Raw genomic sequence first — 13,472 nt, 5'->3', positions numbered from 1 at the left:
GAACCCGAGTAATTACGAAACATTTTTCGTTCTCACAGAGAGAGGGAAAAATCACGTCTCTCTCACTGAAATATCTCTAATAAACGACACCGAGTTTGTCGCCATTTTTGGCAAACAAGTAGTTATTGACCAATATCTCGAAGCAACATTTAGTCTATATTTGCCGTTATATATGACGGAATAAGCCATTTCAATACCCGTATCTTCATTTACCATACATGGGCGTAAGACGATTTCGTAAATATTTTTTATTGGATCTTCTAATTTATATTTGAAATTTAATTCAAAATGGCAGAAAAAACTATTATTAAAAGGTTATTTGCGATTGAAGTATTAGGAACCCGGGTAAGAGGTATTATTCCCCTAAAGATGAAACGTCGTTGCTGATCGGTAAATTTAGGATTTTTTAACCTATCAGCAACGACGTTTCATCTCTAGGGCATAAAAATCTCAGCCCTGCTCATCAGGAATAAACTTCATTTATACAAACGGATTTTGTATAAATTGATCATAAGTCCTAGATTACTTTATAAACATAAGTAATAGCATAATACCATCATAACTGGCATACATCGAGGCAGAAACCTGAATGTATGTATGTATGTATACTAGAAATCCTAATATTATTGCTCAAACGTTCCCAAAACGTAACCTTCTGTTAACAAAACGTTTCACCCCAGATCCCTCGGTTAATCAGAAATAAACATATACGCAGATATACCAATCATGGATTATGCCAGAAGGCTCTGTAGAAACTGCTACGATTCTCTGATCGTAAAAGAACATCGTGAAATCAATTATAATAGCACTGTACTTTTAGACTTAAACAGCCTAAAAAATTTTCTCGAGATGTCCAGTCCCAATGTTCCGGGTCTTTGACATGTGCTTTGTAGAAGGAGTGTGGCGGTTGAAGACAAACACTTTCGTCTACAATTCAAAGATATAATTACCGCCACATTCCTTCTACAACAACTTGTATATACTATGACTCAATCTCCATATTCTGCTAATTTTAGAATTGATACATTACCCATGTAATTATAAGTACTTCATAACTACGCCTGTATTGCCTATATACCTCGAGTAAAATATTACCCATCGTATTATCAAGCGCTTTATGGATCACGACCCAACCTTGTTTTGCCGGGGCTTCCGATATGGGGTCGTGAAAATTCACTTGGAGTCCTGTTATACATGCACTTATTGCATCACCGGTTTCATTAATTTCGAAAAACAATTAGCCGCATGGGTCGCGAAGCTAATCTTCTTGTTGATTTTGGGTCGCGGCTGAGAAAAGGTTAGGAACCCCCCTGGGATAAGACAACTGGAATACCGGACGGACTCATCGTCCTCCTCCTTAGCGCACCAAAATGGGGTGATTGCCTTGTTGTATTCTTTTACAAATTTATGTTTCGAGGATTTTTTTTTTTTTTTTTTTTTTTTTTTTTTGCAACACCTGGCACATACACAACATATTTTATTTCCATAATAAACCATGCGAATAACTTATCAACATTCAAAGTGTTTATTCATAACGTTCAAAAAATGTATCAGAGACTATATAGGTTTATAGTATAAGCTCCGTAACAGTATCTTCGTAATTTGAAATGACGAGGTCATGGGTAAATATGAAATGAGCGATGCTTTCTGGAAGTTTAGAAAAAAATTAAATGCAATTCTAAGGTAAAAATAAGTTAAAAAACAGTAGTTACAATTAAACTCAAATCTAAGAATATTCACCATCTGCACGCGAAAGTTGCGGTACTCAAGAATTTTTGTTGAGATATTTGTTTTACTACTTATTGAACATCGATGGAACTAAATACTATCAAACAATGATTTGACTCTCTCTCTCGCCCTAGATATTAGCATTTCCAAGCTAGTGTTGATTTAATGGGTACTTTTATTGAGTATAAGCACACAAGATAACCGCCATATTTCCGTAAAGAATCGTTGTAGCAGCTTTCAAGATTAGTCACTTATGTGATGTCCTATATTTTTTTTATAAAATAAAATTCAAAAAGATAATGATTTGAACCGATATTTAACGTCAACATTTTACTTTTTCACATCAAAATAGTAAAAAAAAAAAAAATTTATCAATAAACGCTAACCACTAGAAATTCAATAATTGGAAAAGCAATTTGTGTTTTATAATATTTAGTTGTTTGGTGTTCAATAGATGGCGCAGAAACAAATTTGAGACAAACTTTTTGTTTAGACCAGGGAACTTCACCTCATGGTGCGCGGAGCACATTTTGCTCTCAGAGAATTTTACCGTGGCCCACCAACCATTTTTAGGAAATGGCTAAAGATATCGAAAGACGATTAAGAAAATAATAATTTGATTTCGCCTGCAGGTCAAAGGCGGAGTACGGGAAGCCTAAAAAATTTTTAGGGACCGGATTTCACACATTTCAGAGGCAAAGAAGAATTACTGAAAGCAGTAATAATTCAAGATAATTAAATAATTGCAATAGGAATTATTTCATCATTGATGAAAAGATAATTCCAGAATTACTGATTGAAATTATTTCGTAATTGATGAAAGAAATAATTCAACATTAACGGGAAAAATAATTACAGAATAGTTTAAAAGGAATTTCTGAACCCTTAAAAAGTATAATTTCAGAGTAATTAAAAGTAATAATTAATCAAGGAACTTTTCCAGAATTGTTGAAAGAAATAAATGATTTCAGAAACTAAATCAAGAGTGATAATTGATGAAGGAAATAATTTCGGAAAATATTAAAATCTTCAACTATTTTTAGGTCCCTGTTTAACTCGCGGGTCCCGTTGGCCGTTCTGTTAAGATATCGCTGTGCCATTATAAATCTGGATTCCATCTTATATTTCTAAACAGTAATCCGTAACTAGGATTTTTGCAGCCCGGGGCAAACATTATTTTGCCGCCGCCCACAACTTTAAAATTCGATAATTTTGTAATTATGTTCTTTGTTCCCACCTAAAACTGCCACCCGGGGCAGTGGCCCCCCCTCTAATTACGGTCCTGATTCCTAAATACCTCAATAATGATGTGGCGTCCCGCGATGTCCCGTGTTGTAGACGGTGAATATTTGGCACGCTTACATACATTTTTTTATTCAAGCTTAATTACATAGTAATAAAATATATGATTAATAAATTATTTTAAACTAAAATCTATATTTACAATTATTTTCAAATGAAAATTTATAAACATGCAAACACTTAATGGAAGAAATAAAATGTTAAGTTAATGATAGAAGCATTTAATCAAGATAGTAAAAATTTTATGATGGGTTGTACAGACATAATTTGCATGTAATCTTAAAATTCATTATCCATAATGTTATGATAAAGATATTTGTCCAGATATAGCAACATTGCGATTTTTTTTTCGATTTAAGACGATTTCAACAAAACAAGACGGAAATAAATCCGAATATTTGAACAACACTTGTCTAAATTTCTCCTCGACGAGTTTCAGCTTGACGGTGTCCTCAAAGAATACGAAAAGTCTTCAGTCGGTGTAATGTATCGCATCAAATCTGCAGCAGCTGCTATTGACGAAGAGGTTGACATGGATGATACAAAAAAAGAGTCCTATTGTGTGACGAGTTTATTCCTCAAGTCCCACTTGAAGCCGTTGCATTGGCCCAGGATGGGAAATGACCGAAATCGAATATCACTGTACCGAGGGTGTTGATCATTAGTATTTCGATTGCGACGCACAAAACGTTCAAGAAAATGCCCGGTTTCACCTGTCGCGGAAAAAAATAAAGTGAATCATTAGAAAGTAGCTGCTGCCAAGACAAATGAGGTAGTCATTATATAGTGTCACGAGAAGCTCGTGACACTATATAATGACTCCCGCGAGTGACACATTTTAAAAATTAGTAAAAAATCAACAATTGACATAAAGTATAGTTTACACGTAAAAATAGTCGGCCCCGCTTAAATGCCTGCCCCTCACCTCGATACATGTTTCATCTGCGGCTCTCTATAATTTCTTCGATAAGATATTTTGTCATATGAAATATACCAATTCAAAGCATAAATAGGAACGCATATCAGTATCTACAGCTCTCCGCGACGCCTCTGACAAAGGTTAGCAACGCCCCTAGGAGTCGCGACGCACACTTTGAGAAAAACTGCCCTACGTGTTCTCTTTCGCTCTTACATGTAGTATATACGAGGATGATGTCACACTCTGCTGTCCATACGAAGGTTTTTAACAGCTTCGTATGTAGTATATAGTAGAAAGATACATTATGTATGAGAAAAAAAAGCACTGACAGGGGAATATAGAACAAAACAACTTCGGTTCACAGGGTTACAATAAACTTTCGCGATGGTGGGGAGAGAGAGGAAAGAAAACACAGAGAACTGAATCAGAGAAATTTATTCCACTAACGTTTGAATAAACATTTTCGTCCGTGATCGTAAAGAGGTTAATGTAGAGTCATGATTACCATAATGTAATTTATGAAGTGATGAAAATAATCTTGGTTCCAAAAATTTAACAGTTGTTCAAAATAAAGGAAAAAAAGTGAGACACTTTAAAAATTGGCCAAAATCAGCAATAATTACAAATGTCTTGTAAAACACGGGTCATATGGTCACCCCTATGTGCAGAAGTTTCTGACCCAGGAGTGGCAGAAATACCGCATATATGGCCCGTGATCTGGAAAGATTGTGTGCCTGCTGTAAATGTACATTTGACAAAGCCGGTAAATCCAGGTGGGTGATGTGTCGGGTACATCAATATACCACCTTTCCACTGGGCTCACATGCAATTTTTCTCCCTGGCCATTGGGTTCAGCTATCAATTTTTAGTCAAATGGCTTGTACGTTATATCGGCTTAATAGCTGTCTTCATTGGTAGAACGACGCGAGTGATTTGATACTTGCGAGCACGGGGGCCACTACTTTTAATCTCTGCTAATTTTTCCGACACAACCCTGTCTCTTTTGAGGTAATGGAAATAAGGTGCTTTGCATGAGTCTGGGGTTGTGAGCGGTTCTACCTATCTATCTACCACTTTGCCTGTGGGTCTATATTACTATTAAGATAGCCCAGCGGGAGACATGTCTACTAGTTAAGCACTCGATTTCACCTCGTTTCTTGTTATTACAAAATAGAGTTTTTCTTAATGAGGTAAGACTTACCATGTCGAAGGATCCCATGCGAGCAGCATCAAAAACTATGGCGTTTGGAGGAGTCGCTACTGGCAACATGAACGCGAAAGAACAAGCAATCGTCACAGGCAGCATGAAATATACCGGGTGCACTTTGGTCGCCACAGCCTGCGTATATACAATGGAACAAAAGCTTTGAATTAGTATCCGTTCATTTATGAGTAGCCAATAATTCAGAAAAATAGGAATATTGAGCTTATTTAATTTGACGGACGTAATAAATATATTCTATCCTCACTATAGCGATACACTACTACCATTTAACCGTACATGCACCTCGTACACATTCCTCTACGGAATTTGTAACGAATTGCCGTAATATGTGTGTGTACGTGTTGTGAATCTAACTTGAAGTTTGTCTCTAGGTAATGCTTATTATGTGTTGTGCTGTCATCGATTTTTCTGATTCTCATAGTTAGAAAAATTGATTGAAGTGGGATAATTGCACCGTTGTAAGCCTGGTACTCTGTGGCGAGGCTTTTTTTAACGGCGAGAGCGGCTCGCATTTGCTCCTCGAAGTTGGGAACCACAGAAAACCAACTTCAGCCCGCCACTGTAACGCTGCGGACCAAGAAAAAATATCGTTGCAGAGATGTTATCGAGAGGTAGTAGCATCACCAAGAGGTGCAGCCAAATTTGAGCTTTTGTTGGTATTTCTTAATTGGCGTTGTTAGTACCAGTGGCGTAGGAAGGCGGGTGCGACCCACACCGGGTACCAGCTCTGAGGGGTGACAAAAAATTGCCGGTTTTGTATTAATGCGCCTTTTTTTTGTTACATAAAATAACATGTCAAATAATTTACATGGGCCTTTAAATCGCTAATTGCAGCAAATTGCGGGTGAACGATGTGATGCTGTAATAATTTAGTATTATTGCGTGGTGCGTAGTGGAGGGGGGGGGGTGTTCCGTCTCGTTTCTTTTGAACTGTGTTCGTGCTCAAGTAAACAAACAGCCGATCCTGGTGACCCATCATCTCATCCTTCCCACAAATATCATTCGCCCTAAGTCGTTCTGTGCAACAAGATCATATTTTTCACCCGAACATCATAATAATATTCAAAAAATCGTCAACGAATAAGGCAAATATATCAGGAAATACTAAAATATTTCTTATGCATTTCGTGATACTATGGGTGTCGTCTTCAGAGGATGAGAATATCACGCTGACCGTTTCCCACTTTTCATTTGATTTCCAAATCTTAATCTCGGTTGCTGAGCGGAAAGAAAAACTATACGTCTGTCCAAGTCAAACGTCGTGGCAAGAATGAAGCGAAGAAGCTCCTGCGAAGTAAACTCGGTGAGCGTGATATTCTTATCTTCTGAAGACGAAACCCATAGCCAGAGGCGGCTCAAGCGAGGGTGCAAGGGGTGCGGCACACCCGGGTGGTTGTAAGGGGCGGCAGTGCAGCCTTTAGTTAAGACCCCAAAATTTAACACAGTAAAAATTTGCATGGCAACACATTTTTGAGTCATACCTCGACAACGGAAACGTTGAGAAAATAGACTGGGCCTGTAATACCAGATACAAGAATGTAAGCAATCGAAGCGGCTCGAGATAAAATCTGTACCAGTGCGGGACCTATTTTTTGCGCCTCCTGCCTATTGTGCCCACCCTATAGCTCCTACATCGTGCGTCAGGGACCTCAGGCTGGAATCTTTAGCTTTACACAAGACAGATTTTCCATGGGGGCCCCTTCTACAGTTAATTTATAGTGTGGGGGGGAAAAAAAGCAAAATTATAAGGATTTAGTGTCCCGAGCTCCCAAGCTCTGTCAGCCCTACTGTTGGGGGGGGGGGGGTCATACCAAAGCCTCCTAGAGAGTATAGGTATATACAGTATCTATAGTATATATATATATATATATATATTAGTATCTGGGAGGCTTTGGTCATGCACCTCCCTCGCGACTTATCAAAACAATCGGCGCTCCGTGTAGCCGCAATGGGTCGCTTGGCCAAGCGCCGCCCCTGTATTCTCATCACAATGGGCAAGTGTGCATTTTCGTTCCGTCATCCATGGCCCCCACAAGGGCGGAAATGACAGAGCTCTAGCCCTGAGGCTCGGGACAATTCTCATTATTTTTGGCTTATTCACGCTATAAATTAACTACAGGAAGTCCCGTGAGAAGTCTGACTGAGGGGGGCTCACAAAAGATCCCAGCCTAGAGGGCCCTGCTCTAGGATGAAGGGGTTGTCATGCCATCACCCAGAATTCGTTCCAGAATAGTCAAATGAAAGCAAAGGAACAATTTGGCTTCTCACTTGGCTGGTCCCTGAAACACCTTTGAAAAAATTTCTAAGTATAAAAATAATCTCGTTACATATCATTTTTACAGGATAAGTGATGATGGCTCACAAAAATAAGTGCTCTTTCAAGGATTAAGTTATCGGGCATTATTAAGAATGAAGATAATTCTGAAATTAAACAAAAAACTACTTCAAAAGCAGGACGTATGGTCACGCATATTTTGCACAGTAAACTATGTTTCAGGTTTATCTCGAAGTCCCCCTTTACTGTCAGCTACCCCTGTCAGCCTCCTGCCACGGTCGCCATTAGGGGCGGCATATGAGGCTTCGCACCCGGGCGACAGGTAAGCTCGAGTCGCCCCTGTCCATAGCGTGTCGAAATTCATAAGAAATTTTTAAGTATTTCCTGGTATTTGCCTTTTATTTATTGTCTTTAATTTAAAAAATTCCTTCCTCAATAAATTTCATTTTCTAATTTGATGGATATCGGGGAGGGGGGGGGGGTGAGTGACAAGTTAAAACTCCGCACCGGGTGCCACCAGATGTTGCTACGCCACTGGTTAGTACCACCATAATGTGATTTATGAGTGGCTATTCACAGCAAAAACTTGTAATTGATTGCTTAATGAATAAAATTCGGTGAATTGTTTCATCCTGTGAAATAGTTTACAGCACAACACTTTTATGTACTACACAGAAAGTAGCTTCACGGTAGCTTCATTACAAAACAGCACACATATTACTTTCAAAAACAGCACAAATCACCGATGAAACGAGACACCTTCGAAAGAACAAAAACTTGTGAGGAATTTGAAAACAGATTGAACAGGTAATTTTGCGCGAAATATAAAAAATATCGTTGTACAGTTTCGAAATAATCTCAAAAAATATCGTTATAGAGGGGTTTATGGTCGTAAAGTTGGTATATTGCTGTATCGAAAGATTGCTATAACACAGGGCCGCCCTTATTAGACGCGGGGACCGATGCGAAAATAACAGTGGGGCCAGATGCGTCTTGGTAATTTCGGGGTCCTTTTGCCCGGAATTGATATTTTCTGTGGGAGAGAGGGGGGAAAGAAAAATTCAGAATACATGCAAGAAATAATTTCAGAAATTGATGAAAATTCAGCATTCTAATAATAATGAAAGTTCAAAAAATTCCAGAATTATTTCTTTCTAGATGAAGAATATTCTAGAATTTATGATAGGAATTATTATTACTGTAAGTGCGCGGGTACCTGTGCGACAGGTGCTGTCGCACACCTTTGAGGGCGGCTCTTGCTTAACTATAGGCTATTCCAAGTACGATTTGTAAAAAATATCGCTACAGGGGGATTTTTTCTTGTATCGAGTATCGTTGTAGCGAGGTTCAACTGTATTTTGCATTCCCTAAATGGTATTAATTAAATTGTTTGCTGTCACACTTGGCAATCAGAGTGCCTGGAGGTGAACTACAGCTACCGGAGGATTTGGCTATTATAGGGAGAACAAATTACTTACCAGCTGGGCGACGACCGGTAACAAGACATTAGCTGTTGCAACATTGCTCGTGAATTCCGTCAGCGCTGCGGTCAAAAAGCACAAGATTGCGACGACTGCGACCGGTGACGAGATGTTCAGTGAGGCCAACTTGTCACTTGCCCACACGGATAATCCCGACTGCTACTCGGTGAGGCAAAAAAAACAATAGAGAACGGATTATGTGCTACCTTATTCAGCATTAATGCATATAAATGCATGAAATCAAAGAATTTTTTCAGAATAAGTGCATATTTTTAAGCTAAATCACCTTTTTTTTTATAATTTTTCAAGAAAATTTTGCTCATAATATTTTCATAACATCAATATTTTTTCTGTCTTGAGATGTTCTGTGATGAAGCATTTTCCAAACATCAACCGTTTCATCATAACGCTATTTCTAGACATCTCAAAAATGTTGTGGTTTTTTTTTTTTGTTTAGTATCTAGGAGGGTAATGGCCGTTTTAATAGTATCATGGGCACCCGGACCAAGTGATGTTTCTGAGGCCTTACCTACTACACCAATTCTGACCATATCGCTATACTGCTATTTACTGCCATTAATGATTGATTGATGACCGCTCACGGCCAGAGCTGTTGTGCAAGACAACTTCCTCTCTTTACCTCCTAGGAGACTGGGTCGTGTCGGAGAGCATCAGTTGATTCAACGAATGAAAAAATCATATACATTCTATGGAAATAATCCATCAGAAGACATTGAGGATACATACAATCAGGATTAACTAAGAGAAAAATGAAATACAAATCAACGAGAAAAAGATTAATTTGCACGTTGATTTTTTTTTAATTAGATTAGATTTAATTTGCACTGCCATTGATGACGGGGGTTGGGAAATGAAAGCGCTGCTGTTTATGGGTGATCGCCTCAAGCTAGTTAAGGATCTCATCTATATCCTCCGTGGAGGGGTTTGAACCTGGGACCGTGACAGCAACCTTCACGATGGTAGACGAACATCTCACCACCAAGCTAATGGGGCGTTTGAAGCCCTACCTGGCAAATTCTCGAAAAATTCAAGTACTTCTCATTTTCCTAGTCCCCTGCGCCTTGCCCGGGTGGGCTCATGCATTGTACTGAACAGCTACATTGAGCGAGAAAAAAAAATTGCCTAAATACAAAATACGTAGAATTTATTTGTGCGCGCAATTTTTTAAACACAAAAATGGAGCATATGTTATACACACATCTTTTTTTAAATGAATATGCACTAAGAAATTGAAAATATGCATTACAAAAACATATCTGCTTTTTTTTTTGAGTGGTAATTTTTTTAATGTATATTCTCATTTTTGTGGTACGTATTTCGGAATTTTTTAGTTTTCCAGAATTTTTACTGGAAAATTTGGGTCATTTTAATGCATATTTTTGCATTTTTAATTGTATACTTTGGCATTTTTTATTGTATATTTCGGCATTTTTAAGTACATATTCACATATTTTAAGAGCATATTTCGCCAATTTTTTTAGTGCATATAATCCGGGCTCTAATAATCAAGCATATCAAAATAAATTACTTCGGTAAATCAACATTCATTCAAGTAACGTATGTAATTAATGTATAAATGGCTCCCTATCGCGGCTCTGATAGCAATCCTGAAATGTTAGAAAATCCGGGAAGAAATTTTTAAACAAAAAACATGTAGAAAATGAAAGAGAAAAAAAATCCGAAATAATTTTGGAAATTTTCCTTCCCTCATTTTGGTTTGTTAAAGTTATTACCAGATGGCAGCACCATATTGACTTTTCGTGATTAAATTACGTAATTTCCCATGAAAGTAGTGCATTATCATTGTTTTATATTGTATACTCAATGAACCGTAATCAACAGAATTTGAAAAACTCAGAAATTCAAATTGTAGGGATTGCACTCGATTCGCACCAGGATTCGTATCAAATGGGGTTTTAATTCACAAGATAAAGAAGTTCGTTTCGTATTTCACTAATAGATGACACTTCTCATTCTTCGTTCCTAAATGCAATTTCATACAGTGGAAGTACTGACCATGCATCCCGAGAAAAATGTGCGGGAAGTGGGAAATTTAAATGTGCAGGAAATTCCAGGAAAACATTTCATTTGTCACAGGCTGGCCATATTTCCTTTGGAAAAACACGGGAAATTCTGTTCGCAAATACGGGATAGTACGGGACATCGCTAATTGCCGCTAAACAAATGCCAAATAGGCAATTATGGCACAAAACTAACCAAATCTTTCTTTACTAAGAAAAAATCTTTCTATACTTCACAAAACTAAGAAAATCTACCTTAGATATGCATGTTACTATGTATCAGCAGCCTTTTGTACCAAGGGCTTTCAGCTGGAAGTATAGCATTGATGTTGATGCATCGTGATTTGTTTGCATGGATGGCGTTACATTTTCAAGCGTTCGATACTTACCTTGGAAGCTTCAGCCAGCGAAAAACCTCCTCCTAATAAAATGATGATTCCCCAAGGTAATTTCGACTGTAGAGTTTTCCAGTCGATCAGCGGTGGGCTGCGATGGGGACACCATGGCTCGGCAGGAATGAGAAATAGCAGTAACGGGATGGCAATGGCTGGAGTAGCATCCTTGACTTTCCTGAAAACAAAATGGGATGTACTTAAAAAAAACCGAAACAGAACCGCTATGCCGTGTATGTATTCGACACATTTATACTCAATGAAAGTGTTGTGTAGAAATTTGAGGCCGATACAAAGGCATGTATCGGTAAACATCTCTGACCGGAGTCGCTCTGATTCAATGCGTTCTTTCTATGCGAATATAGAGTTGTTTTAATTTTATTGATATCACCGAGGGTCCAGTATGTCATAAAGATTGCCCCAGTCTTTATTTCGTCTAAATCGGGCGAGTAGAACCGAAGTTAAGAAGACTTCGCCCAGCAGCTGAATCGTTCGAATGCGTGGCAAGATGGCGGTGACCGTATGTTGATAATCACGATTCTCGCACCAAGCAACTCTAGCATGCTGTCTGGTCCACCGATTGTAATTTTCGGGAGAATAGATAAATTTTGTGATTTCGATTTGATTCCAGATTTAATTATATTATTATAAAATCTTATCTTTTGTATGAAGAGACAATTGTTTAAGAAACAGAGCAATCCTTGGTTAAGCCGGAGTGATAACGCAACTCTGCAATGAAATTCAGCCGGTTGCGTCGTGTGCTGAGTGATGGTCAAATAAAAAGGAATGTTGACTCAACGAACGAAAAAAGAGATGATGGGTTCAGGGCTAGAGCGATCTTGATGGAGGCTCTGGATTTATCACTGCAATCTCAATTAAATTTTTCCCCCCAACAGACATCGTTTTCAAAGAAGGACATCAAAAATTCAGCGTCACTGTACAAGACCATACTGAAGAGGAACTTTCTCCGAACCATGGATTTAGCCCAGCCCAGTGCAGAGAAAGAGGAATTCCTTTCCGTATTAAGATCTACAGATTCAAGATCAAAGGGATATCTGATTTTAGATGGTACTGAAGCAGGGAATGAAGTAATGAAGCAACCATCTTCTGTGTCAGGCGCAGAACAAGGGGAAACCGGTAGTGAACAACAAGGTGGACCCTACGCGTATGAGGCTGCTAAGACTATATGGACAATGCTGACAGATACGAAGAAAAACGGTAACGCCAAATCACGTAGTCGAATCCCGATGAGTGAAAGAAAGAAACTACAAGGTCTTCTAACAAGAACAATCGATGACATAAGAGACTTATGGGCGTTAATTAGCGTGACACACAAGAGTGTACGAGGGAGGAATCGCTACAGAGTTCCTCTTGATGAACAAGAAATAGTTCTACAACAACTCCAGCTGCTTCTTGAAGAAATAGCGAAGCCATTAGCATTTAAACAACTACCTTCTTGCCAAGCGTTGATTGGTAAAGGCTTGACAAAATGTGATGAAGGACTGTCATCTATAGACTGCCACAAGCACAGCTCACGAGAAGCTTCGCTAATTACAACTTCTACAGTGGATGCACAAACTACAACCGACCGAGAGGTAACCGAGGTGCGGAACGAAACAAAGAGAACCTACGTCAACAGGGGATCACAAACGGAAAAAACGGATATAGCAAAGGTTCAGACATCTAGGAAGAAATTCCAGGCTCCAGTGGATAGAGAAAATTCGGTAAATGTCAACATGAGCAAAAAGAATCGGAAGATATGTTTCAACCCAATAGTTTCATCGGGTCGTAAATCTCTATTAGACTTTTCTGATCTACCCACTGACGAAGGAAGTGACGTTGCAGCTGAAGTAGAATCTCGAGTGGAAGATCGATCGCCAAACCTACAGAAAACAGCTACTCAACTTGGAAATCACAAGTGCACCCTCACAACCGGAAATGATGAAAATGAGCGGCTGGATTGGTATGAACGATCCACGATGGGGCAAGCATGCGAAGTCGATGGACAAACGTTAACTGAGAATAATCTTCGGAATAAAAACAATATGGACAACCCTAAAGATGGACAGTCCTCTGAAATCACTAGTTATAACCTATGTGAGGATGAA

The 13,472-nt window shown here is 38.6% G+C and overlaps 1 protein-coding gene across 2 annotated transcripts in view; it reads right to left on the bottom strand.

Annotated features, from left to right (window-relative positions):
- Nucleotides 1–3,235: 3,235 nt before the first annotated feature.
- The window catches only part of LOC149075585 (Na(+)/citrate cotransporter-like), a 65,709-nt gene continuing 55,472 nt past the window's right edge, over nucleotides 3,236–13,472 (bottom strand). For both annotated transcript variants that reach the window (XM_089243080.1, XM_089243081.1), the window contains exons 10-13: nucleotides 11,362–11,542; nucleotides 8,928–9,089; nucleotides 5,151–5,288; nucleotides 3,236–3,743 (exon numbers count right to left, since the gene is read on the bottom strand). In XM_089243080.1, the coding sequence (XP_089099206.1) occupies nucleotides 3,609–3,743; nucleotides 5,151–5,288; nucleotides 8,928–9,089; nucleotides 11,362–11,542 (616 nt within the window). In that variant the 3' untranslated portion in view covers nucleotides 3,236–3,608. The remainder of the gene's footprint in view (nucleotides 3,744–5,150; nucleotides 5,289–8,927; nucleotides 9,090–11,361; nucleotides 11,543–13,472) is intronic.

This window comes from Pholcus phalangioides, unplaced genomic scaffold, assembly GCF_987345545.1.
Source record: "Pholcus phalangioides strain wild (caught in Gottingen) unplaced genomic scaffold, Ppha-v1.0 ptg000015l_1, whole genome shotgun sequence".
Taxonomy (NCBI): domain Eukaryota; kingdom Metazoa; phylum Arthropoda; class Arachnida; order Araneae; family Pholcidae; genus Pholcus; species Pholcus phalangioides.
Note: the sequence above shows the minus strand (reverse complement) of the source record. Positions and strands in the feature narration are given on the sequence as shown.